At 41.1% G+C, this 27,187-nt stretch overlaps 1 protein-coding gene across 4 annotated transcripts in view; it reads right to left on the minus strand.

The window, feature by feature from the left end:
- Nucleotides 1–27,187, minus strand: part of hmcn1 (hemicentin 1) — a 505,541-nt gene that overhangs the window by 12,780 nt on the left and 465,574 nt on the right. For 3 of the 4 annotated variants that reach the window (XM_067990488.1, XM_067990487.1, XM_067990489.1), the window contains 14 exons: nucleotides 20,784–20,954; nucleotides 19,775–19,945; nucleotides 18,041–18,211; nucleotides 15,689–15,859; nucleotides 14,323–14,472; nucleotides 13,542–13,679; nucleotides 11,340–11,461; nucleotides 10,527–10,764; nucleotides 8,717–8,779; nucleotides 8,490–8,609; nucleotides 7,324–7,458; nucleotides 2,954–3,067; nucleotides 2,441–2,566; nucleotides 352–480 (listed from right to left, as the gene is read on the minus strand). In XM_067990488.1, the coding sequence (XP_067846589.1) occupies nucleotides 352–480; nucleotides 2,441–2,566; nucleotides 2,954–3,067; nucleotides 7,324–7,458; nucleotides 8,490–8,609; nucleotides 8,717–8,779; nucleotides 10,527–10,764; nucleotides 11,340–11,461; nucleotides 13,542–13,679; nucleotides 14,323–14,472; nucleotides 15,689–15,859; nucleotides 18,041–18,211; nucleotides 19,775–19,945; nucleotides 20,784–20,954 (2,019 nt within the window). Of the gene's footprint in view, nucleotides 1–351; nucleotides 481–2,440; nucleotides 2,567–2,953; nucleotides 3,068–7,323; nucleotides 7,459–8,489; nucleotides 8,610–8,716; nucleotides 8,780–10,526; nucleotides 10,765–11,339; nucleotides 11,462–13,541; nucleotides 13,680–14,322; nucleotides 14,473–15,688; nucleotides 15,860–18,040; nucleotides 18,212–19,774; nucleotides 19,946–20,783; nucleotides 20,955–27,187 lie in introns of those variants that run through there. The other variant, XM_067990490.1, reaches the window with a different exon arrangement.

The following is a 27,187-nucleotide window of genomic DNA, read 5'->3' on the forward strand; positions in this document are numbered from 1 at the left end:
CTGAAAGGTTAACTCTGTTTCTCTCTCCACCGATGCTGCCTGACTTGCTGAGTATTTTCAGTATTTTCTGTTTTATTTCCGATTTCCAGCATCCGCAGTATTTTGCTTTTGTTTTAATAGTTTAATGTTGTGTTCAAAGAAAGGCTTGATATCTTTACTAATATAATGGTTTGACCCATGTAAATATATAATTTAAAAAAAATTAAATGGAAATATTTGTTAGTTAAAACTCCAGGCTGGCATTGCATCATTAAAGAACATGCTTAAACTTTATTAAAATGAATTAAAATTTAACTACCATATCAGCTCCATGCAGAAAAGGACTCAAAATAGGTGCTGACTGTAACTCACCAATACAAGGCCTTCCAACTCCCTGCGATCTGTAACCTCGTGGACAAACACAGCGGTAGCTCCCTTGAGTATTCTCACAGACCTGGTTGTAACGACATTGATGGGTGCCATCTTTGCACTCATTGATATCTGTAGAGAAACATTTATTAAAACTGCACTAATGCACAACACATCATGTTTGCCCTCACTTGGGAATTAAAGTGCACCAAATATTCAATTTCACACCAGAGGAACAAATCAAGCTCAATCATAGAATATATACAAAAAAATTGAAATCTTATTTGAGAAAGGACAAACATGGCACTGTAAGAATATTGGGCACAAGCCAATCATGTGAGGTCATGACTGGGATTATCTAACTTGATCTAATGTGAACACATATTAAAAACAATTAAAAGAACTAAGCATTTGATCAGAGTATGATGCACCATCTTTTCACCATACCTGCTCTTCATTGAATCTTCTCTACTCTACTTTAGAGAAATACATTCTTTACCGTGTTCACAGCAGTGTCTCTATGTGATTGCAGTGGAACTGCTTTACAGTAATCACGGGTCACAAGGCTTCGCAAGCTACAGTGCCCCAATCCATTCAGTTATTCATTTCCGCATCTGAACCAAAGTGGGGGTGAGTATGTTCAATTACAATTTTTTCAGATGGACTCGGAACTGACTTGATTTGGGCCACTTTGTGTAGAATACTGGTCTGTCAGAATATTGTCAGATAGATCATCGGTCCAATGACTTGTAACCTTGTTAAAGGGTGGGATTTTTGACCACCCATTTCTCGCCTGAAAAACAAGACACTAGCAGCAACAAGTCTTACCTGCCAACCCAGACAATTTTACACTGCAACCAGCAAGCTGCAATGGAGCACCTGTTTGGCACCCACAGCCAACTGGAAAAGTGTTAATGAGGCCCAAATCTGAAAAGCCTGACTGCCACGCCACCAATATTGCACCCATTTGACGCCCAAGTAGAAAATCTCCACCAATATTTTTCATGGGCTTAGATATGAATGGCCTACAGTTATCAGGGGTGAACTGTGATTCCTGCTTCTGGATAACACTGGTTGATAGACAATCACTACTTTCTCAGATGGTATCTGAACACCTAAACCAGTGGTACAAGTAGCTCTTCTACAGTCGAGCTTTGGAAGAGGATATTGCAAGGGGGTTGGAGTACAAGAGTAAGGAAGTCCTACTACAATTGTACAGGGCTTTGGTGAGACCTTACCTGGAGTATTGCATACAGTTTTGGTCTCCATATCTAAGGAAAAATATACTTGCCTTAGAGGCGGTGCATCGAAGGTTCACTAGATTGATTCCTGGGATGAGAGGGTTATCCTATGAGGAAAGATTGAGTAGAATGGGCCTATACCCGCTGGAGTTTAGAAGAATGAGAGGTGATCTCATTGAAACATATAAGATTCTGAGGAGGCTTGACAGGGTAGATGCTGAGTGGATGTTTCCTTTGGCTGGAGAGTCTAGAACTAGGGGGCATAGTCGCAGGATAAGGGGTTGGACATTTAGGACTGAGATGAGGAGGAATTTTTTCATTCAGAGGATGTGAATCTTTGGAATTCTCTATCCCAGAGGGCTGTGAATGCTGAGTCGCTGAGTATATTCAAGGCTGAGATAGATAGATTTTTGAACTCTAGGGGAATCAATGGATATGGGGATCAGGCGGGAAAGTGGAGTTGAGGTCGAAGATCAGCCATGATCTTATTGAATGGTGGAGCAGGCTCGAGAGGCCGCATGGCCTACTCCTGCTCCTATTTCTTATGTTCTTATGATATTTAAATTCCTTCTGGCTGATCTCGATTTAACTGGCTGGGTTGTTGCAATATATTTGAAAGTTTGGCACCTGATATTTGGTTTTGTACCCCGACCCTATAATAACTGTATATTAGAAGACTTGTTTTTGAGGTATTGAAGATTCTGAGGATGACACAAAGCTGCATTTATTACTGGTTTTACCTTAACCAATCCAAACCCTACTTCTTGAGTAACAATAATCTCATGGTAAATAATCAGTGTTTACATCTATTAATGCAAAAATGAGAGTGATCTACATTGCTTTGAACCTACCGACACAGCTCCCGTTTTCAGTTTTGGTCATTCCACTTGGACACAGATCAATGCACCTGAATCCTCCTCGGGTGTTCTTACATTGTTGATCAGGTCGGCATACGTTCTGTCTGCACTCATTGATATCTAAACAATAAAATGCAGAACACACTCAGCAGTTGAGGGACTTTGATGGCTTCTTTGTGCAATCTATATTATTGGCTTCATATTAGATGATTCAAAACTTGTTCTTTTTCATTTGCATGACCGTGTGGCTTATTTACATAAAACTGATAATGTCCATTTCTTTCTCAACTTGTTGACAAATTGGAAAAATCATTACTGAAGTCATTTGGTGCTTACTAAAAAGTATGTAAGGAGTCGCACAACACCAGGTTATAGTCCATCACCGGCATCTCCACATCATGGCTACTAAAATGTAGAGTGAACTATTACATTGCACCTGATTGTGAAGCAATTGTTGTTTAAGTTATATTTAGCGTGAGGTTTCCTCAGCCTACCCATTGTACCTACCCATACACCTTCTACCTCGTAGCTGATAACCTCGGTTGCATACACACCGGTAGCTCCCAATGGTGTTCAGACAGCGATGTTGACATGGATTAGATTCTTGGCATTCATTGATGTCTAGCAGACAGAAAAAAATAAACTAATTGTAGTTTGTATAATCAGATTTGCACACTTCACCCTTCCAGGGGCTGAATGTCTCCAGTACAAAATAATAGTAATTACATGTATTTATGCAGGGCCTTTAATGTAAAAAAAAACCCAAAGCATTTCACAGAGGCATAACCAGAAAAAAATGATTAATTCTTGTGCTGTCATTGTCAACCTCTGCATTAGCATGTTTGATTCACTGGAACTTCTCTTCACCACTAATCTGAGTCATTTACATGGTCTAAATATAACAATGGACACAAAAGAAGTAACAATAATTTTGTGTTGAAAAACTGTGAATTGATATAAAATGAACAATAAGATAGTAGGTTTTTCCTCAAAGCATCCAATCAGAATTAACATAACAAGGTAGGAATGAGGAAAAGTGATTTAGCTGGTCAAACTGTTCATGGACTGAACCTGTTCCCTTCATCCTTTCCCTTTTTTGTTGAATTGGAAAGCTGTCCTCTTGAATGATTTAGCTAGGCTCACATGAACTAATAGCTCCAGAGATATTGTAGTATGGAGTATTTATCGTAGCCATATTCAGCTCCACCCCCCGATCTTTCTTCACGCACGCACTATAAACAAATATCAGAAGGTAATAAATGAAACTGTAAGTTGAACTTAGTAGCTCGATTAAATACTACCACTAGCTAGATCATGTTTTTTTTTTTATTCGTTCATGGGATGTGGGCGTCGCTGACAAGGCCGGCATTTATTGCCCATCCCTAATTGCCCTCGAGAAGGTGGTGGTGAGCCGCCTTCTTGAACCGCTGCAGTCCGTGTGGTGACGGTTCTCCCACAGTGCTGTTAGGAAGGGAGTTCCAGGATTTTGACCCAGCGACAATGAAGGAACGGCGATATATTTCCAAGTCGGGATGGTGTGTGACTTGGAGGGGAACGTGCAGGTGGTGTTGTTCCCATGCGCCTGCTACCCTTGTCCTTCTAGGTGGTAGAGGTCGCGGGTTTGGGAGGTGCTGTCGAAGAAGCCTTGGCGAGTTGCTGCAGTGCATCCTGTGGATGGTGCACACTGCAGCCACAGTGCGCCGGTGGTGAAGGGAGTGAATGTTTAGGGTGGTGGATGGGGTGCCAATCAAGCGGGCTGCTTTATTTTGGATGGTGTCGAGCTTCTTGAGTGTTGTTGGAGCTGCACTCATCCAGGCAAGTGGAGAGTATTCCATCACACTCCTGACTTGTGTCTTGTAGATGGTGGAAAGGCTTTGGGGAGTCAGGAGGTGAGTCACTCGCCGCAGAATACCCAGCCTCTGACCTGCTCTCGTAGCCACGGTATTTATATGGCTGGTCCAGTTAAGTTTCTGGTCAATGGTGACCCCCAGGATGTTGATGGTGGGGGATTCGGCGATGGTAATGCCGTTGAATGTCAAGGGGAGGTGGTTAGACTCTCTCTTGTTGGAGATGGTCATTGCCTGGCACTTATCTGGCGCAAATGTTACTTGCCACTTATGAGCCCAAGCCTGGATGTTGTCCAGGTCTTGCTGCATGCAGGCTCGGATTGCTTCATTATCTGAGGGGTTGCGAATGGAACTGAACACTGTGCAGTCATCAGCGAACATCCCCATTTCTGACCTTATGATGGAGGGAAGGTCATTGATGAAGCAGCTGAAGATGGTTGGGCCTAGGACACTGCCCTGAGGAACTCCTGCAGCAATGCCCTGGGGCTGAGATGATTGGCCTCCAACAACCACTACCATCTTCCTTTGTGCTAGGTATGACTCCAGCCACTGGAGAGTTTTCCCCCTGATTCCCATTGACTTCAATTTTACTAGGGCTCCTTGGTGCCACACTCGGTCAAATGCTGCCTTGATGTCAAGGGCAGTCACTCTCACCTCACCTCTGGAATTCAGCTCTTTTGTCCATGTTTGGACCAAGGCTGTAATGAGGTCTGGAGCCGAGTGGTCCTGGCGGAACCCAAACTGAGCATCGGTGAGCAGGTTATTGGTGAGTAAGTGCCGCTTGATAGCACTGTCGACGACACCTTCCATCACTTTGCTGATGATTGAGAGTAGACTGATGGGGCGGTAATTGGCCGGATTGGATTTGTCCTGCTTTTTGTGGACAGGACATACCTGGGCAAATGTTGTGCTACAGTTGCCTGTAGTACAGAAAATAGTCCGTCCAAAAACTTTTCTTTTCTGTTTTTGTGTGATTTGTTTCTCTTCCCTTGTATCTTGGACATCATTATGCTCTTGTCTTAGTGGGAAGGCAAGGTCATGACTTTTTGTGGTATCATCAGAGCTACCCCATGGACAGATGACAAAAGGAAAGGTAAGGGAAGGATGGGTTGAACAATGTTCCTTTTTTCTCCTTCCTGCTCTCCTTGGTCTTTTATAATGGAACGTCTTGTTGAAACACAACTGTCCATCCAGCAGCTTGATTGAGAATTGACAAAACTGAGGCAAGAGTTTGCCTGGTGCCTTAGATGATTAAGATGATGACTGAATAAACTATATGGATCAGGAAGGTTCCAGGCTTAATCTCTAGTCTTAGCTGAGTTAAATGATTTCAGCTGGAACGGTGGTAGTGGTGCTACAATTGGTTTCAATATCTCTGATTTTTATCCAGTGATCCCTGCTGTTAGTGTGCTTTTGTAAATATTGGATGAAAACAAGATGGGGCTCTGCAGTGATGCCCCATGGGCTAGAATAGCCTATTGACACTCACTGTTTAGGCTCATTCATGAAGAATGGCCACATGGATTAGGTAATCATGGAAACAAAATGCCACAATGAACCTATGTCTTTAAGAAACAGGTGAACTGAGGCAGCACAGTTTGAGAGACAGGCAAACCATCATGGCATGAAGCTGTGAATTTCTGGTTGGGAACTACACCTGAATCATTTCAGAAACTGGGATGCTCTCGATTATATAGGGCTCATTTTCATCTGGGTATAAATTTGAATGAAAAGGTTGATATGAGTAAATGTCAAACAAGACCAGTGGAAAACAGTAATGGACTTTTCCTTCGTTATTACTGTCACTCTGAGTCTTGCTCATAGCTTAAGATGGCTGTAGAGGCAAAAAAATGTTTGTTAATGGCTTGTTAAGGTGTGTAAAGATCTTGTTAAAGGCCTAACCTGAGAATACTGTAGAGAATTTCATGGGGTGGGGGAGGGTAGAATATAAACATAATGTAAATCAGAATGAAGGAAAGACAAGATTCTTCCAAAAAATAATTTATAGAGCTCTAACAGCATGCGACGAATAGTGTTGGTAGACTCAATGACTGTGTAATTCTCATTTAAATTGTGTTTTAATAGAATATTAATAACAGTAATGTGTAACCAGCAATGACAGACAAATAAGCAATAAATATTTATCTAAAATCCTCACTGCATTTGACATTCAGCTTTTTTCCAGTGTATTCGGACAACAGTCTGGTATCAGAATTTGTGTCCCATGATATGTGGTCGGTATGTCAGAACCTGATGGAAACTTAATGCAAATGAATTTTAAAAATAGAGTGGTCCCTTTGCAAGATAATGCGAGCTTCCCAGCATGGTCCGTTTGTTATTAGAGATTATTTGTCCTTTCCACTGTTGTTTCAAAATGTGTTGACTCCATTGTCACAGAGTCAACATCTGATTCAGCATCTCTCCTTCCAATCGGGGCCAACACTATTACTGAGAGGGCGACTGCACCTGGAGCACTTTTACAACCCTGGACAAAAAGTGAACTCAGATACAATTCTGCCAGAATAAGGAAATATATATAAGAAATGAAAATGTCATTCAATAATTTCAATATACTGGCCTAGGTTTTATGATCGTAACAATATTGGTTTTAAATGGGTTACCTTTGATCAGAATAGGTCACATTGTGATATGCCTTTTGCATCCATATTAAATAATGTTTTAATGAAAATTATACAAGTCTGTTTACTCTCAAATTTAGATTATGTTCCATAGAACACATGATATCATCCATAACTGTTTTCTCTTTTTATGTATCCCAAACATCAAATAAATAAGTTTATCATTATGTACATAAGTACATTATGACAATATAATGACGTGCTTTCTCAGGGCCATTTTTCTGTTGTTTTTACTAATGAAATTGTCCTTTTTAAAAAGAAATCTTAAAAAAAAATTGTGCCTAGTCGCCAAAATTTACAAAAACAGGACTATGAGCCTCTTTTTTGAAGAAGAAAATACTCCTCTTGATTCTTTTCAAGGAACATAAAGCATTTGGAACAGCAACAATACCTTGGCAACTTAATCCCTCGAGTGTCCGTCTAAAACCAATGCCACACCTCACCACGCATCGATACGAACCAATGGTATTTTCACAGTCTTGTCCAGCATGACAGGTGTGGCCATCTAAAGCACACTCATCAATATCTGAAAAAACAATGACCAGAATCAGCACTTTTACGTTTTAATTGTGATGTGCAAAGAGTTCAGATTTCCTGTGTGGGTCACTGAAATTTTGAAGCACTTACAATTTCAGTTACCGCATACTTTTGTTTCCTCCATGTCTCCAAACCAGTATTTCTATTTAATTAGGGCTCTGAATTTTTTCTCATTTATCTTTACATTTCACACCATGACCAGAAGCCACTATTGAATAATGCTGAGATAATTCTGGGGAATGGAATGCTTTCCCATGTTTTGTCCCCACAAACAGCCAAATCCCAGACAAAGTGTTAGCAATTAAAACAGAGTCATTAAATTAGAGTAAGGCAGAGAGAATAGCCTTAAAAATGTGCCTTAACCTTGAACCTTAGAAGACCATCTCCTATTTTACCACTGAATTTTCCAGTAATAGATACTGGCAATTTGTTGTCTACATGCCCAGTAGGAACTGAGTTGTGACAGGCCTTGAAGACTGCATGAAAGCTCCCTCTGAAAGCCTCAGCCAAGGCCGATGCTTTAAGCAGTATGATCCTGCCCAATTTTGGGTGGGATCCTGGAGGTGAATCCAGCCCATTGTGTCACTCAACCCTATGGACAGAATATGGGCCATTTAACTGGTATAGTACCTCAATAGTGGCCAACATAGATCAGAGAATTGGGGTTACAATGTTATAGGCCTACCTCTAGCTCACTCTTGTGATGTACGAGGCTCCTCATCGGCAACCAGGTCTAGCAAAATTACCTCTTCATTCTTGTCTTTATCTCTACTTTTTGCTTCACTTGACTTAACATTCATTTTAATTGACACCAAAACCAATGAAACTATTTGCATTATTAAAGTATCTTTGAGGATCAAACAATTATTTATCATATTTCTTATTTTGTCTCTTTAAAGAAGTTACCCTCTTAATTTGTTCAAGGAATATTACTACAGAATGTTCTGTTTTGCTTAAGAACTAACTCTTGTCTTGCTATTGAATGTCAGTTAGAATTTTGTTCAATAGAAACCAGCGTACCTTGACAGGTTCTTCCATCAGCAGATATGGTGAGACCTTTTGGGCATGAACAGTAGTATGTTCCCATTGCATTGTGGCATTTATGAGAGCAGGGGTTCCGGATAGCGCACTCATCTTCATCTATATGGAATTATAAAAGGTTTTAAACAGGGTTTTACATCAATCACTTTACTCAAGGAGCCTTTGTAGAAACCTATTTCAGCTTTGAGTGAAAGTTCTCTACTCACCTGAACAATAGGGCCCAACTGAATCCAAAGCAAAACCGTTTGGACACTGATTACTACGGTCACCTGCATGAAACAAATAACTTTTACTCTGACGATTGTAGCCAAGTCCTTAGCCACAGCTTTCTTCTTGCCAATTTCTTACTTCTTACCTTAGCCAAACTGTTAACACACTTGGACCAGAGAAATAAGGGAGATATTTTGCGATGGTAATTTTGTCTAAGTGCACAATATCCAAATAATTACTATTGTATATTAACTAGCCTTTAAAAAAAAATCAGAAAATGCTGGAAATATACAGCAGGTCTGTCAGCTGTGTAAAGAGAAGACAAGCTAGTGTTTTGGGTGTAGACCCTTCATCAGTACAGTTCTGAGGAAGGGCACACACCCAAAAAGCTAATCTGCCTTTTCTCTTTACAGATGCTGACAGACCTGTTCTCTATTTCCAGCATTTTCTGTTTTTATTTCAGATTTCCAGTATTTGCAGATTGTTTTTATTTATAGCTTTTTTTTTAAACTGGCCAATTTTGTTGCAGCGATGCTACTGTCAAGCATAATTGGTAGTGTTGGTAGAACATTTTCTTATAACAGAGGACAAACAACACAATACCAATCCACCAGAATGAGAACACCAGCTTTGGGAACCTGCAACAAGCTACAATAGACTGCTACAGTCCCCCAGTGTTGGAGCTGACTTCCTGGTGGATTAGTATTGTGTTGCTTGACCTTTGCTATCAGACAGTGTCCAAATCAATGCAGACTATATTTGATAGGAGCACCAGTGCAATAAGGCTGGCCAATTTTTTTTTAAAAGGCATTTTTTAAAATAAAGAGTATAAATTACTACAAACTGGAGATCTTGGTATGCAGGATATACAATTGTGTCAAACTAGTATGGGACATATTTGTCAAATAACTAGCATATTTGATGCAGTCAAGGATCATACAAGTGAATTTCGTGACCACGTGCAGTTGTCATCTGGAAACTGCCCAATGAAAATTTATTTTTAATGCTCTTCTAGCTATGCATAGATAAAAATGTAAAATTTACTAACAAAGCAAGTGTGAAATAAATTCTGTATTCAATGTTTACTTTCTATGTCTATGAAGCCTCAGAAATATTAATTCCGATTTCTACAGCAATAACCTATTGAGTAATAGATTATTAATAATAGCTAATCTGGAGCAGAGGAAATGCAGCCGCATTGAAATACTGAGCATTTAACCAGTGATACGAAACCATTATCTTTTCCTCATTGTGACCACTTGTGAAATCTATGCTTTAGATTTTGTAGCCCAAACCAAAATTATACATTGTCATAGCAGCAACAAACTAGTTCTGGTTGCAACCCAAACATCTGTCCTTGAAAAATTTTGATGCTTTACCTCTGGAGGAGAATCAAGGAGAATCAGAAAACCATGTTAAACACAGGAGGTTGGGGTTGCTATCAGTAAATGCTTTTGCAGAACAATGGAACTTCAAGCGCAGGATAAAAAATGCTGTGTGCTATGAAAAAGATATAAACTAAATTTAATTCCTACAGTTTAAGGGTGCAAGTACTGCGAGCTGTTGTATTGTATATATTAAATGTTAAGTAAAACATTCCCGAGTTTGGGCAGGATTGCATTACAAAAATAGAATATCTCAGTAATTATTTTTGATAGCACTAGAATATCAGGCTGCTCCGAACTTTGAAGCTTTGACCACTATTAACAGATCAGCACTGTTATAGCACTAACTGCAAGTCCTACGATGGCAAAGAACTTCTTTCTTAGTTTAAAGTGAGAAAGAACTAGATTTCTGTTTCATTACCTTTAGTGATGAAAGCATGAATCTTGTACTCTAGAATTTCATCTAGTGGGCTGTACTCTGCTCCAATAGATGTAGCGTGGAGTGTCTCTACTAAGAATGGCATTCGGCCTCGATTATGATCATAAGTAATGGTGTGATTCCAAGAGTATGGTACGCTGGCATCATCTACTGTAAACATCCTGGTAGAGTAGGCGTAAATCTGGCCTGATCCAATTTGAATGTAGTCCTCTGTGTAATCCTGAACGTACCACAAAATTACATGGTATTAGTATGTTTGAATATTTCATCTGTATATAATGATATTCATAAGGATTGGTGATGGGTGACCATGATCTTGCTATTAGTGCTTTAGCACATTATATGTATATTTAGATGTTGGAGTAATGATATGAGGTTTGGGGGGGACTGGCATGTGGCAGGGCTTGTTCCTGGACGGTATATATATTTTTTGTCACCAGAGATTAGATCTGTATATGAAGCAGCAGAGGTAATGTGCATGCATTCAGATGTTTATATAAAGTATACAAAGGCAATCGTTTATTAACAGACAGCATGAAACTATAGCAACTCAAAATAAGCACATTTATTGACTAATTTGAAATGGAATTTTGGTTGCATAGAGACTTCTGGTTTCAAAATTCTGAAACATGCAACATCAGGTATAAAAGCACGATAGACTTCAACATCTAAAAAGTGTCAGTACTGGAAATTTGGGTGGAAATTTGCATGCAGTTCAACCTAAGCTTTTAAAAAAAAAGAGGCATTCTTCTTATTCGATCATTACTGAGAATCACAATGCATTTCCTATAGTACCTTAACATTAAGGTTTACAGATGAGGGAAGTTGCAGCACATATCCATTCACCACAATGTCCAGTAATAGTGCCCCATCTGAGTCCAGGCCTCTAGCAATGTGCGTCATTCGTAGTATCTCTCCTAGAAACCACAGCGACCAAACCAAAAAGAATTCTCACTAATGCAGCCCGTGCTGTTATCAATGCTCCACTGTGAGGCATTGAATTCAGTGCTAAAAGATTACAGGATATAAATACATCAAATATGCTGGGTATGAACACTCTGGCATGGGGATCTTACTCAGGTTTTTGATTGATACTGTTTATTGGCATTTTTATCATTTTCATAATCAATTCACTGCTACGGATACATTTTAGAATTAACGTAAGAAAGAGCATTGCTGGCTATATCATAATCTTGATAACGGGATGCTTTTACGTTACAAATTGCACATCTTCACTTTAAAAATAGCCAGCCTTTACTGGGACAGGGTGTCCAACCGGACGCCCTAAGGCTGCATGCAGCCGCTGAGGCCGGGAGATTCCTCGACACCTAGGTGTCTCCTAGTTGCACTTATATTTCTTTCGCTGGTTTTTCCTGTTTGAATTCTGTGGACCTAGAGGTTTTGTATTGGCTTTTCAACACAGATGCAGCATTGGTGGATAAATCCTAAATCAGAACACCAATATCTGTTGGTATCAGCAGTTTGTTCCCCTTAATTCGCATCTATCACATGAATGTGACTTTATTTGTGGTCCTCTAAGCTCCATGGTATGCAAAAATGTGGAACATGAAGACAAAACGCTTGGGAACCTATGTATTGGGGAATTGCCTGAGGCGCTACTCGTGGTAAGTCAGAGGATATGCTGCTTTGAAAGGACAGGAGCAAACGACAGTAAAATATGGTGGCAGTAAAATGCCGTGGGAGTTCTCCCAGTTTCACACTGTTTTCAGCCATTTCTCTTGGGGTTTTGCCAGTATCCTGACAGAGAGCCGCAGCTCTGCTTTTAAAATGTAGGAACGTGTCCCTTTAATGCTACAAGGTGCAATGGCTCTGCATTCTTGAAATGAATGCTCAGGACAGCTGCAGGTTAGGCTGTAAATCAGATCCTGGCTTTGGTTCTGGGATAGTCAATTGAGAAGCTGTAGACATTCTGGCTCAGTATTAAGTGTGAATCAGAAATTTGCGTTAGGTAATGTGTGATCGCAGGACTTCAATGATACATATTAGTCTCAAGTTAAAATTGATTTTATTTCATTACCTCATAAATGCTTCATTAAAACACTGGGATTTAATTTCTGCTGTGGGTTATTTTTAGTGCACTAATTAATATGTTCACATAAATTTTTGATGGTGTTATTTTAACTCAGCCATTGACCTCTTTAAAATAAATGGATTAACTGCTGTGTTAAAATAGTACAGACTGGAATTTAACACAATTAGTGCACAGGACCTTAAACCTCTTTTTTGTAGTTATTCACGTTCTTACAATGTCCTCGTAGTTATCCATGCTAACAGCTAGGGAAAATTATTGAAAGATTAACGTGGCTTAAATACTCAATTTAAAACATCACAGAGCATGCATGTGTGATAGCCAGCAAAATCCAGTTCTCTATATGTTATTGCAGACTCAATACCCTTCAATCCAACCTGGATTTTTCACTTTAATAACATACAAGGTCAAACTGCTTGGAGTATGGTAATTCTCCTATTAAGAAAATCTTCTGGGTTGAAATCAAACTGTGCAATATTATTAACAAACATGTAGATAAGTTCATTTGAGATTCCTTTGTCCTACATTTTAACAAAGCTATTAATTCTTTTTAATTATTATTTTTAAATAAATGGGTTAACAACTTTATTACAACAGCAGAGATAGGAATTTCGTATGAACCAATATCAAACGCCGTGATTTCAAGACATTTGTGTTTAATTATAAAATTTGTTCACCTAATATCGATATCAGCGTTTAAAGGGACAGATAGTTACTCTGCACTGAGCATGCAGCTTGTTTGTAAGAAAACATCTGAGAGAAGTGCTCCCTGCTGTGGATACATTGTCTGATATGAAAATGCTTCAAAAAAACTGTTTTCAACTTGCAATGAAATCCTGTACTATGTTTTAAAATTATTCATGAAGTAACCACATAAAATGATTTATCTCCTCTTCCAATTTTCATGCACTATCAAAAGATTTTAAATAATATAACTATCAACTAACCAGTGGCAAACTCGACTTGTGTCTCCCGTCTGAATACCCCTTCTGTAAGAGAGTATCCATTAACTGCTTCCCCGATTTCTTTTGCAGTTGTCCAATAAATGGGATTTAAGATTGAGATGAGCTTCCTCATGGCAGGGCCTAGAAAAACAATGGAATACTTAACACAAAACAGGATAGGCTTGGGGAAGTTACAAGGAAGCAACCATGTCAATAGTTTTACAGTATGTACAACTCTAGTGCATAAAAGGTGGATTCACCAGTGAATCAAGAGTATTCAAACCTATCTTGCTTTTTATGGAGATATATCAGTGAGGGCATACTACAAGCCTTTGGGCTGTAATGAAATGCAAGATACCGGTCATGTGACTCAAGAGAATTACAAAGTGAGAGGTTGTGTTGCTTGCTGCCTTGTCTAAATACATAATGAAATAATGAAGGTGTTCCCTGGTGTAGTTAGAATATTAATATGATTGCTTGCACCAAGTAGAACAACAAAACTGTTAAATGACAAGTTTTGGTGATAGCCCTTCCCCATAGTTATTGATGAGAATCAGAAATTTCTGCTCTGCCTCTGGTCTCTTTATTTCCTTTCTTCCCTTTATTTCCAAAGTGTCTCTTTTGTCTGTTATCGATTACATTTTGCTTTTATTGAAGTGAATGTTAGCCCAAGTTGGATTCAAACCCAGGTTCTGAAAGTTAAGCCCACTGAGTAGCCCAAACCCTTCAGTTATGTACATGTCTATAAAAGGTTGCATTGATGACTCAAACACTAGGCACTTACCAATGCTCCTTGGTACATTTGAGATTTGTGCTTGTATAATTCGAGCTCCAGTTTCTGGACTGTCAAACACTGTAGCATTCAGTAAAGCAACACCAAATTCCACATTGTTAATATTTCCTATAACACTTCCTCTGGCATGCTGAGGACCACCTGAAGGAAAGAAACACAGTTACTGACACTACCTGCAACTTGAAAAGAAAACTTAAAGCATATATTAAAATCTGTTAATTGAAGCCATGATAATTGACCAAAAATGTAAGTGCTGACCAACCATCACCTCTCCACCTGAGATGAAAGCTTTCATAGACTTAGGCTAGAGAACACTTCCTTAGCTGAAACATGTTCATTGTTAGATACACTGCATAATATTAATGATTTTCTTAGGCCTAAATAACCTTTGTAAGTTTCAAAATTTAGGTGGGGCTTCCATCATACAAAGGACATTCTCTATGAATTTATTGGACTAATTTTAAAATAGAATTCAAGAAGTACAATTTTGGCTCCCCTGGTTGACTCAGTGAATTTATTCAATATATAGCTGAACCATGAAGAGCAGGGAGGTTCCAGACTTCATCTGCACTCAATGCTGAGTTAGTTGATCTGAGCAAAGGCAGTGGTAAAGGTGCTACAACTGGCCTCAGCATCCCTGATTTAGGGAGGCAGCAAATTAAACTGAGTTCCTGCTCCTGGTCATTATTTAGGGACTTTTGCAAAAGGGCAAATGTCTGGAACGTGAATGGTGTCAGTATCAGCTTTGCTGTTGTTGCCCTTCATGGTCAAACAGCTTGATGATACTCACTGTCTAGACACACACGTGACTAATGACAAGTTGGTGAGGTACTGGAGTTGCCACATGCCCATGCAAACTGTACCACAGCAAGGAATCAATGACTTCAGGAGAGCAGGTGCAGGAGAGAAAGGAATCAAGGGGGAAAATAACTCTTTTTGCTTAGCATTAGCTGATGTGATGGTTGAAAGGAATTTTTAGAAAAGAAATCTAACATTCAGAGTAAAGCCAAGTGCATTATTTTTCAGTAAATGTCTGTCAGGTGAACTAATAGAAACTTGGTCTATTGTCTTATAAACATGTTTCTATACGGTGATGCAAGACCTTATGGCAAAATTTGGTAGCCATAACATGATAGAACTTATAGCACAGAAAGAGGCTATTTGGTTCATCTGGCCTGTGCTAGTGTCAACAACAGTGATAAGCTAAAGAATTGTGCTATTGACAAAAGGTAATGTCTTGCAAAACACCTATCCTGGTGACAGTGGTTTGTTTAAAATGGTCCTCGTTGATGTATGAAGATTGCATCAAACGCAAACTTGAAGTCTCTTCAAGCATTCAATAAAACAGCTGACAAACCTGGACAGGGTTGCACTTTACACCTGGACACCTGTGAGCCATCTCCTGGGCATGAGCGGCCTCCACTAGAGGGCAGTGGGTTGTTACATAGACGGAGTCGCCTCTGTTCACCGCCTCCACAAGATGCTGAACAATCATTCCAGGCTAGCCAGGGTCCCCAGTTTCCATCCACTGGATGTAAATTTAGGAGGAATAAATAAGATCAATTAGTAATAGCTTTATTTATTTCACTGAGGAAGAATCTGAGGAAACACCACAGCTTTACCATATATTAGACTAATTCATTAGGTATTACATGAAGGTAAGCCTTTCCAATGAATAAAATTAAGCTTTTATGAATGTTCCTCTTTTGTTCCTTGTAAGCTCCAAACATCCTTTTCCTACACATCTCTTTGCATCTCCACCTTAATGAAATCAAAATCTGTTGCAATATCCTACTCCAACTCATTCTTTCCTAAGCCTTAAGATTTGGAGAACTCCTTACCTCCTTCAGTCTTTCCTTACATCTACAATCCAAGCTTGTGTCACCTAATCACCACGACTTTATTTATCTTGACTTCTCTCTTAGGAGATGAAATTTGTCTTGCAGTAGCGCAAAATGGACGAGAGGAAATAGGCAGCCCGTTTGACTTCAATGGAAAAGAAGATTGGAGAGAATATAGATTCGCTAACACCTGTTTTGTGCCTCTGCCCAAGACAAATTTCACCTGCTTAGTCTTTTAACCTTGCTGCTATCCTGTACATCAATATTTCTCAAATTAAATAAAAGTTGAAAAAAACAAAACAAGTTTAAGATTAGCAAACAATGTTTACAATATATTATCCATGTTTAATTCTCTTGAAGGGCTCAGATTAAAAATTGCTATTTTTAAACCGATAGTATAAAGAGCACTATATTCATGAAAAAGTGTTTGATAAATCTTTTTTTCGAGGGGAGAAAGAAGAACCAGACTGGCAAGCTTCAGTTTTGTACGAGTGACTCAGTAAAGAAGATATCATGGTGTATTTTTCTTTTTGCTATTTTAATTTTCACTTTTTTAAAAAAAGGAAACCACTACATGTATTTAATGAAGTCACAGTACAGTTGGTCACATGGTATTCACAGAGGAATACATTGGTGCATCAGGATAGTGGGTATGTTTGGAACAGTGCACTGTTTGGAGGTGAGGTGTAGAGTTGGGTCCTGTTGTGGGAAGGGTTGTACTCCGCCATAGTGGAGGGATGCATGGCTTTGCACGTAGCAGTTGCGTGAGTCGGTGTGTTCCTGGAAGTTTTGCTCCCCAGTGGGTATGATCGGCAGGCATAGGCTTTTCTCTGATTGTGAGGCCTGTCAATCCATTGGTGGTCTTCCAGATTGTTGCCCTGAAGGGCTGAATGAGAGAGTATCAGAATGAATGCAGCATTAAATCTGTCTGGCCATCTGGTATCTCCTCCTGGTATTGCCTCCCCTCTCCCAGGGAGGGATGGAATTTGTGGACCAAGAGTGGAGTGTGGTATACTCAGTTATCTTGAGGTGCCCCTTACGAATTCTCTGCAGGTGGTAGTAGTGATGCATTTCAATACAAACGACATCACAGCATCATGAAGAAACAAAGTAAACTCTTTCCCCAGAGACCATCTCCTTTTAAACACACACAAAAAAAAGATTGCCACTTCTCACAGCTACTGTGATATCGGTTCTGGTGCTGCATCTGATCCCATGTTTGTGTCCTGTCCCATATCTGCACCATATCCCATGTCTGATCTGCATCTCTTTCCACATCTACATTGCATCCTATATCTGGCCTGCATCTAATTCCCACATCATTTTAGGACACAACACTTCTCTCAACAGGAAGAACATCACATCTGAAAGACTCTGATTTCCTGAATGTGCAGATTTTTGAGAACATTGTGCTTTTTGTTAGGTTTTATTGTCCACAATTTAAAAAGTGAAAATTAACTTTTACAAGTGTGGAGTCTCATTCCTTCAGCTTTTAATTGTTGTTGGAGATTTAAAAAAGAATTTATTTTTTCTTTAACTCTGTCTCTTAATCCAATCTTTCTTTCCCTCTCTTTATTTCACTCACTGTACCTGATTTGACATTGAATTCATTATTCTAACACACTTCCTGGTTCAGACTACGCTGCTTATTAACGATGCTATAATCTGATTGGTGAAGGAGATACACAGCTGTTTGCCCTGTTCACACAGGTCCCAGATGCCCTGTGGAGGATGCCATGCTTTTTGGCTCTCTAATTTACAGTAACTTGCTGTGCAAAACCCCATAGAAAGTCTATGGGCAAATGCAAGTCTAAGTTTGTTCGCTGCGCACAGCAAAATCCGGCCCATTGTAAAATCAACCAACTCACCTGGGCAAACATCAGTACTACACCGTTGAATCTGAGTGTCAGCTCCAGCGCAAGCCCTCCCACCACTCGCTGGTCGGGGATTGTCACAGGTCCGATATCGCCGCATTTGGCCTCCGTTGCATGTTCGACTGCAGGTTCCCCAACTGCTCCATGGACCCCAGTTACCATGGACTGACGAAGATGCAAAAAATGTAAACAATTTTAGCATTAATAACTATGTTGTGACTTGTGAACTGTAACAAAGAATAAGGCATGCAAGACCTCCTGTAGGGCCCTCAGGACCACTAACTTCCCAATGTAACAGGTGTGAGGTGTTTATCAATTACCAAGACAAGCTAACCAATTGCTTGATGTTTACAGCCTTCAGGGAAGTCCACTTTCATTAGCATATTAACCACATATTGATTCAATGCCTTTTTTAAAAAACTTGCATGAATGTAGCATACTTTAAGTCATAACATTTTAAGGTAACTATCTTTCCAAATTCTTTCTGTGGAAAAATGGTAAAAAAAAAATCCAGAAATGTGACAAGGACAAATGTCAAGATGAATTTCTTCATGCAAAGAGCTCTCAACACTTGGAATGGTCTTCCAGGTAGGGGGTAGGGTAGTGAAGGTGAAAACCTTAGATTTGTTCAAGTGACAGATAGATGATGTGATGAGGAGGAAACATAACTTTTTTCTGGATGAATCAGCTAAAAAGAGTTGAATGGTTTCCCTCATTTGTATTTATCTTGTAATTTTATGAATGAAGAATAACTAAGGACTAGGCTTTGCTGCTGCAGCTAAGGTCGAGGTATGTTATTTACAAAATGTGTAGGGTGATGGTGAAAAACAATAAAACTGAGCCACGGATGTAAAGGCCATGGTCGAGGAAAATAATTTAGCAGTTAGAGGTTATGGCCACTTTTCCAGTTCCCTGTGCAAGACACTGCTGTTGACGGTTGCTTTAACAGATCATTATCTAAATGTACATGATTATGCAATCATAGTTTAGTTCCAGTAAATGGAAGACTGGCACATCTGATTAATGTCCTGACAGAACTTGACAGATTAACTGATATCGAAGAGAGTTTCACTGCAATTATTTTGTCAGAAGGTATTTGACCCATTTGCAAACCATCTCATGTTCCAGAGTCTCCAAACCACACAACTCAGAACTCCTCACAGGGAAATTTTCTATTTGCCCAATATAGAGTAAACACTCGCCCCACTTACCTAAATTCAGAGAGTTTACAGGCAGGTTGGAAATAACAAAAAGGTTCCCAAGTGTGCTTAAGGGTATTGCTGGAGTTTAATCAGCTTTAAATGCGGAATGTTTCAGCACAGATCAGTGTTATTCATTAGGGCAATAGGCTGGAGGCTTACACCACGTAAACTCAATCATATCTTATAGAAAAAAGAAAAACTGCAAATGAAAATCAGCACCTGGAAAGACAGATTCACATTTCAGGTTGCGATAGTATCAAAATCTCTGACTTAAGGCCTCAAGATGTTAATTTGTCTTTTCAGGTGCTGATGGACCTGCCGATGTATTTCTAGAATTTTCTGGTTTTATTTCTATAATATCATATTTTAATCTATTGTATGCTTTCTTTTAAATTCAAAATTTCCTTTATTTAAAGATGTGTACACTGCAATTGTTGAATCAATTAAAAATTAAATGGTTGACAGTAACTGGGCAACTATCCAGTTAGCATTTATTGAAGGCCTCCAATTATCTTTCTAAACTCACTTGGACAAGGATCACTGTTGCAGAAGTCAATTTGTACATCATTGCCTTCACAGTAGCGTCCTCCATACTGTGGTGTTGGATCTGAGCATGTTCTGGCCCTTTGGCGAGTGCCTCCTCCACAGGACACACTACATGCAGTCCAGCTAATCCAAGACGTCCATTTTCCATCCACTGAAACAGTGAAAAACCAGCTACTTAGAAGAGGTGAAGTTTGTTATCCTACAATATCGTACTCATGATCAATTCTGCCACCCCCAGAGACTTCGCACTAAACTAATAGGGCAAAGACCACTGCTAAATGTCTTGTATACTTGTCAAACAGGTGTTAATGCCCTGGGCAATAAGTAGTGAATAAAACTACCTTTGGGACTGATTTCAAATAGTTTCCTAATGCAGGCTCAATTCACTTATGATTGGGACTCAGAAAGCAAGCACTTGCATTTATATAAAGCCTTTCATGTCCTCATGATGCCCCAAAGTGCTTCAAAGCCAATGAATCACTTTTGTAGTGCATTCACTGTTGCTATGTCGACAAACATGGCAGCCAATTCACACACGGCAAAGTCTTATAAGCAGTAAATGAGATAAATGGCCAGTTGATCTGTTTTTGGTAGTGTTAGTTGAGGGAGGAACTTTGGCCAGAACACCAGGCAAACTCCCTGCTCGTTTCCGAATAGTGGAGTCTTTTATGGTCACCTGGCAGGATGGCACTTCCATCAACGCAGCACTCCCTCTGTTCTTTACTGAAGTGTTATTCTAGGTTGTATACTCACATTCTGCAAATTCTCACAACCTGTTAACTCGGAAGTGAGAGTACTACCAACTGTATTACCAACTAAGCCAAACTGACACTCAGATTAAGTAGTTTCTACAAACAGGTAGCACGTATGTGTTTTGGAATATGAGATAAGTAAACAAAATATGAACACCACTCTCTGAAACACTTTCACATATTTTTATCAAATATGAATCACAAAATATGTTTAAGGTCCAGTTTCTAATTGCTTACCTGGACACAGTCTGATCTTACAAACCCGCGTCTGTGCATCTTGCCCCTCACAGTGTGCCCCGTCAAATGATGGAGGAGGATTGTTGCAAAGTCTCAGTCTTGTCTGAGTCCCTTTACCACAAGTCTCACTGCATGGTCCCCATGGCAACCAGGAACTCCAACCACCAACAACTGAAAAGAGATTGATAAAAAGGTGCAGGAATATTTCAGTATATAAAAGCATGAAAATAGGAGGCGATCTTGTCAAAACATTTAAAATAGTAAACAGGATAGAAAAGGATAAATCTGTAATGTTATTGCATTAAATGACATTGAGACAAAAGGACTCAGGTTCAAATTAGCAAAAGACAAATTTATGTGGCAAAAATCCTGGAAATATTTTTAAAAAGCTGATAATGGGGGACAGTACGTTTTTTATGAATGGCTGATCGTAGATGGGAAAATGATCTTCTTCCTTCATATTGATCTTGTGATCTTGTGAAAAATGACAATCCTAAACTGGAAAAATGTTGTACTATTTAAAAAAAGAGAAAATTAAAAAAAAATTCCAATCATTTTTTTTTCTTTTAGACTAAATCATCCAAAATGGGCAAGAGTTGAGTGATCAGGCTGCTTAATGGGTATTTGTTTTCATGGGAATGTGTTTGTCCAGCCTTTTTTCATTTGTTTACAAACACAGGATGTGATGATGCAAACTGCACTGTGTGTGATTTATATATGGTGCCATTGTGGTAAAGATGATGTGTGGCTGAGTTGGTTATTCTCCTCCTCTCTTACCCTCAAAAAAATGTTTATGCTAAAAGTGCACCTTTAAGTACCTGAAATCAGAAGGCCTAAATCTCTTGTCTTCGCCAAGATCAAAGCTGTGATTACTATCTGCTGTCCCTGTAGCACTCACCACACTGCCAAGAACTGTATGCCCTTCCTCCTCACTCTACACACAATATCCTCCCCAATGTACCTGTCACAGCACTTTTCTCATGAGTGCACATTTACATATATATATTATGAAGCACATTTTGACTACACAGCATCTTGAGAAGGAATGCACTGATACGTTAAGGTTTCTTGTTTTGGTTATGCTTTCTTGGTCTGGTTGTGCTTTTGTTAGGAACAAAGTGAGTTTAAACATTGAAGCAATTTGCTTGTTCTTGCTTCCTGGGGTTCTGTTATGTCAGGGAATGGGGGTATCCTTTGAATTAATATTCCAGTTGGTTAGGGGTCACTGTACTGGTCTGTTTATGGTGGTCGTTGATGTTAGCTCGTTGTCGCTGTTAACTTAACTTGTAGACTCATAAGGGAAGTAGGGAAGTGGGGAAGTGGTACTAAAGGGACGATTTTAACTCTGGTTGAGAATTGGGGGTGTGCGGGCTAAAGCTGGTGACAAACTGTCCAGCCCCCCTCTCCCCCTGTCCAGAGCATGAGGGCCTGGAGACTTTAACTCCTGGATCTCATTTGCATGCCCCAACATTGACTCCCGCCTAAAACTGGCCAGTGGGCAGGTGACAAATTTCTTTGTGGGGGGGGGGGGGTGTTCAGGCCGCCGCCAGGGACCCATTAAAACGTTTCTCTGCAAGGTAAGTAGGAATTGGGGGGGGGGGTCGCCAAGTCTGCCATTAGGTTAGAGGGGGAAGCCCATATGAGGCCCAAGGTATCCTTGTGGGACCAAGAGGAGCACAAACTGGGGGCGGGGGGGGGGGGCAGAGGGAACCAGGCAGCTATACCCCTCCTCTCCAAAGTGGCAGCCAGGGGATATCATGTCTATACTCCCAAATTAGAAAAAAACTTAATAGAATACGTTATCTTTAAGGGTAAGGTGGTCTATCAGTAAATCCAGCAGGCACATTGTCCCCATTCACAGTGGAATTGTTCAAGTGGCCATGAAGAATCTTGTTTTAACTCAAATAGGGATCAAACACTCCAATGCTAGCACAAGTTGGCCTCAAGATTTCTGACACTGTGCTAATAAAATGTACTTTGATAGAATAATGTCACAACATCAGGTTCCACATGTAAGCTGAGAGGAGCCGAGCCGAGCGGAGGGAGCGTCCGATAAAAGGCGGGATTTCAGAGCGCTGAGAACAGCTGAGAGGAGCCGAGCCGAGCGGAGGGAGCGTCCGATAAAAGGCGGGATTTCAGAGCGCTGAGAGGAGCCGAGCCGAGCGGAGGGAGCGTCCGATAAAAGGCGGGATTTCAGAGCGCTGAGAACAGCTGAGAGGAGCCGAGCCGAGCGGAGGGAGCGTCCGATAAAAGGCGGGATTTCAGAGCGCTGAGAACAGCTGAGAGGAGCCGAGCCGAGCGGAGGGAGCGTCCGATAAAAGGCGGGATTTCAGAGCGCTGAGAACAGCTGAGAGGAGCCGAGCCGAGCGGAGGGAGCGTCCGATAAAAGGCGGGATTTCAGAGCGCTGAGAACAGCTGAGAGGAGCCGAGCGGAGCTGCGACCGAGTTCGAAGTGACGTCAGGAATCAGATCGGAACGCGACACAGGGGAGGCACCTGATTGGTGAGTAGGTTCAGGTGAGTATTTCTCCTTATCTACAGTAACTGAAGTAAAAGGAAAGGGAAGGTCTGCAGGTCTTATAGGAAGTAGCGTTTATTTTTTAGTGAATCAAGGTCCCTAGTGTAGTTAACATTCTCTAAATTGAGAACAATTTAAAGGAGTAAACTCCTTAAAGGGAGTGGTAAGTAGTTTTTCTTTCCTTTTTTTTTCTCTTGACACTGTAGTTGTTCTTAAGCTAATTTAAGGGTTAAGTCATGGCAGGAGATCCCAGGGCCGTGTCATGTTCCTCTTGTGGGATGTGGGAATTCAGGGCTCCTTCCTGTATCCCTGATTCCTTCACCTGCGGGAAGTGTGTCCAGCTGCAGCTATTGTTTGACCGCTTGACGGCTCTGGAGCTGCGGATGGACTCACTTTGGAGCATCCGCGATGCTGAGAAAGTCGTGGATAGCACGTTCAGTGAGTTGGTCACACCGCAGATAAAAATTACTGAGGGAGATAGTGAATGGGTGACCAACAGACAGAGGAAGAGTAGGAAGGCAGTGCAGGGGTCCCCTGCGGTCATCTCCCTCCAAAACAGGTATACCGTTTTGGATACTGTTGGCGGAGATGGCTCACCAGGGGAAGGTGGCAGTGGCCAGGTTCATGGCACCGTGGCTGGCTCTGCTGCACAGGAGGGCAGGAAAAAGAGTGGCAGAGCTATAGTGATAGGGGACTCGATTGTAAGGGGAATAGACAGGCGTTTCTGCGGACGCAACCGAGACTCCAGGATGGTATGTTGCCTCCCTGGTGCAAGGGTCAAGGATGTCTCGGAGCGGCTGCAGGACATTCTGGAGGGGGAGGGTGAACAGCCAGTTGTCGTGGTGCATATAGGCACCAACGATATAGGTAAAAAACAGGATGAGGTCCTACAAGCTGAATTTAGGGAGTTAGGAGTTAAACTAAAGAGTAGGACCTCAAAGGTAGTAATCTCAGGATTGCTACCAGTGCCACGGGCTAGTCAGAGTAGGAATGACAGGATAGCTAAGATGAATACGTGGCTTGAGAGATGGTGCAAGAGGGAGGGATTCAAATTCCTGGGCCATTGGAACCGGTTCTGGGGGAGGTGGGACCAGTACAAATTGGACGGTCTGCATCTGGGCAGGACTGGAACCAATGTCCTAGGGGGAGTGTTTGCTAGTGCTGTTGGGGAGGGTTTAAACTAATGTGGCAGGGGGATGGGAACCGATGCAGGAAGTCAGTGGGAAATAAAGTGGTGACAGAAACAAAATGCAGTAAGGGAGAGTGTACAGAACATGACCGGACAGATGGTCTGAGAAAGCAGGGCAAAGACCAAGGGAAGACTAGATTAAACTGCATTTATTTCAATGCAAGAAGTCTGATGGGCAAGGCAGATGAACTCAGGGCATGGATGGGTACATGGGACTGGGATGTTATAGCTATTACTGAAACATGGCTAAGGGAGGGGCAGGACTGGCAGCTCAATGTTCCAGGGTACAGATGCTATAGGAAAGATAGAGCAGGAGGTAAGAGAGGAGGGGGAGTTGCGTTCTTGATTAGGGAGAACATCACGGCAGTAGTGAGAGGGGATATATCCGAGGGTTCGCCCACTGAGTCCATATGGGTAGAACTGAAAAATAAGAAGGGAGAGATCACTTTGATAGGATTGTACTACAGACCCCCAAATAGTCAACGGGAAATTGAGGAGCAAATATGTAAGGAGATTACAGACAGCTGCAAGAAAAATAGGGTGGTAATAGTAGGGGACTTTAACTTTCCCAACATTGACTGGGACAGCCATAGCATTAGGGGCTTGGATGGAGAGAAATTTGTTGAGTGTATTCAGGAGGAATTTCTCATTCAGTATGTGGATGGCCCGACTAGAGAGGGGGCAAAACTTGACCTCCTCTTGGGAAATAAGGAAGGGCAGGTGACAGAAGTGTTAGTGAGGGATCACTTTGGGACCAGTGATCATAATTCCATTAGTTTTAAGATAGCTATGGAGAAGGATAGGTCTGGCCCAAAAGTTAAAATTCTAAATTGGGGAAAGGCCAATTTTGATGGTATTAGACAGGAACTTTCAGAAGTTGATTGGGAGAGTCTGTTGGCAGGCAAAGGGACGTCTGGTAAGTGGGAGGCTTTCAAAAGTGTGTTAACCAGGGTTCAGTGTAAGCACATTCCTTATAAAGTGAAGGGCAAGGCTGGTAGAAGTAGGGAACCTTGGATGACTCGGGAGATTGAGGCACTAGTCAAAAATAAGAAGGAGGCATATGACATGCATAGGCAGCTGGGATCAAGTGGATCCCTTAAAGAGTATAGAGATTGCCGGAGTAGAGTTAAGAGAGAAATCAGGAGGGCAAAAAGGGGATATGAGATTGCTTTGGCAGATCAGGCAAAGGTGAATCCAAAGAGCTTCTACAAATACATAAAGGGCAAAAGGGTAACAAGGGAGAGAGTAGGGCCTCTTAAGGATCAACAAGGTCATCTATGTGCGGAACCACAAGAGATGGGTGAGATCCTGAATGAATATTTCACATCGGTATTTACGGTTGAGAAAGGCATGGATGTTAGGGAACTTGGGGAAATAAATAGTGATGTCTTGAGGAGTGTACATATTACAGAGAGGGAGGTGCTGGAAGTCTTAACGCGCATCAAGGTAGATAAATCTCCGGGACCTGATGAAATGTATCCCAGGGCGTTATGGGAGGTTAGGGAGGAAATTGCGGGTCCCCTAGCAGAGATATTTGAATCATCCACCGCTACAGGTGAGGTGCCTGAAGATTGGAGGGTAGCAAATGTTGTGCCTTTGTTTAAGAAGGGCGGCAGGGAAAAGCCTGGGAACTACAGACCAGTGAGCCTGACATCTGTAGTGGGTAAGTTGTTAGAGGGTATTCTGAGGGACAGAATCTACAGGCATTTGGAGAGGCAGGGACTAATTAGGAACAGTCAGCATGGTTTTGTGAGAGGAAAATCATGTCTCACGAATTTGATTGAGTTTTTTGAAGGGGTAACCAAGAAGATAGATGAGGGCTGTGCAGTAGACGTGGTCTACATGGACTTCAGCAAAGCATTTGACAAGGTACCGCATGGTAGGTTGTTACATAAGGTTAAATCTCATGGGATCCAAGGTGAGGTAGCCAATTGGATACAAAATTGGCTTGACGACAGAAGACAGAGGGTGGTTGTCGAGGGTTGTTTTTCAAACTGGATGCCTGTGTCCAGCGGTGTGCCTCAGGGATCGGTGCTGGGTCCGCTGTTATTTGTTATTTATATTAATGATTTGGATGAGAATTTAGGAGGCATGGTTAGTAAGTTTGCAGATGACACCAAGATTGGTGGCATTGTGGACAGTGAAGAAGGTTATCTAGGATTGCAACGGGATCTTGATAAATTGGGCCAGTGGGCCGATGAATGGCAGATGGAGTTTAATTTAGATAAATGTGAGGTGATGCATTTTGGTAGATCGAATCGGGCCAGGACCTACTCCGTTAATGGTAGGGCGTTGGGGAGAGTTATAGAACAAAGAGATCTAGGAGTACAGATTCATAGCTCCTTGAAAGTGGAGTCACAGGTGGATAGGGTGGTGAAGAAGGCATTCAGCATGCTTGGTTTCATTGGTCAGAACATTGAATGCAGGAGTTGGGATGTCTTGTTGAAGTTGTACAGGGCATTGGTGAGGCCACACTTGGAGTACTGTGTACAGTTCTGGTCACCCTATTATAGAAAGGATATTATTAAACTAGAAAGAGTGCAGAAAAGATTTACTAGGATGCTACCGGGACTTGATGGTTTGACTTACAGGGAGAGGTTAGACAGACTGGGACTTTATTCCCTGGAGAGTAGGAGGTTAAGGGGTGATCTTATAGAAGTCTATAAAATAATGAGGGGCATAGATAAGGTCGATAGTC

This window comes from Heptranchias perlo, chromosome 9 (genome assembly GCF_035084215.1).
Source record: "Heptranchias perlo isolate sHepPer1 chromosome 9, sHepPer1.hap1, whole genome shotgun sequence".
In the NCBI taxonomy this organism is placed as follows: Eukaryota; Metazoa; Chordata; class Chondrichthyes; order Hexanchiformes; family Hexanchidae; genus Heptranchias; species Heptranchias perlo.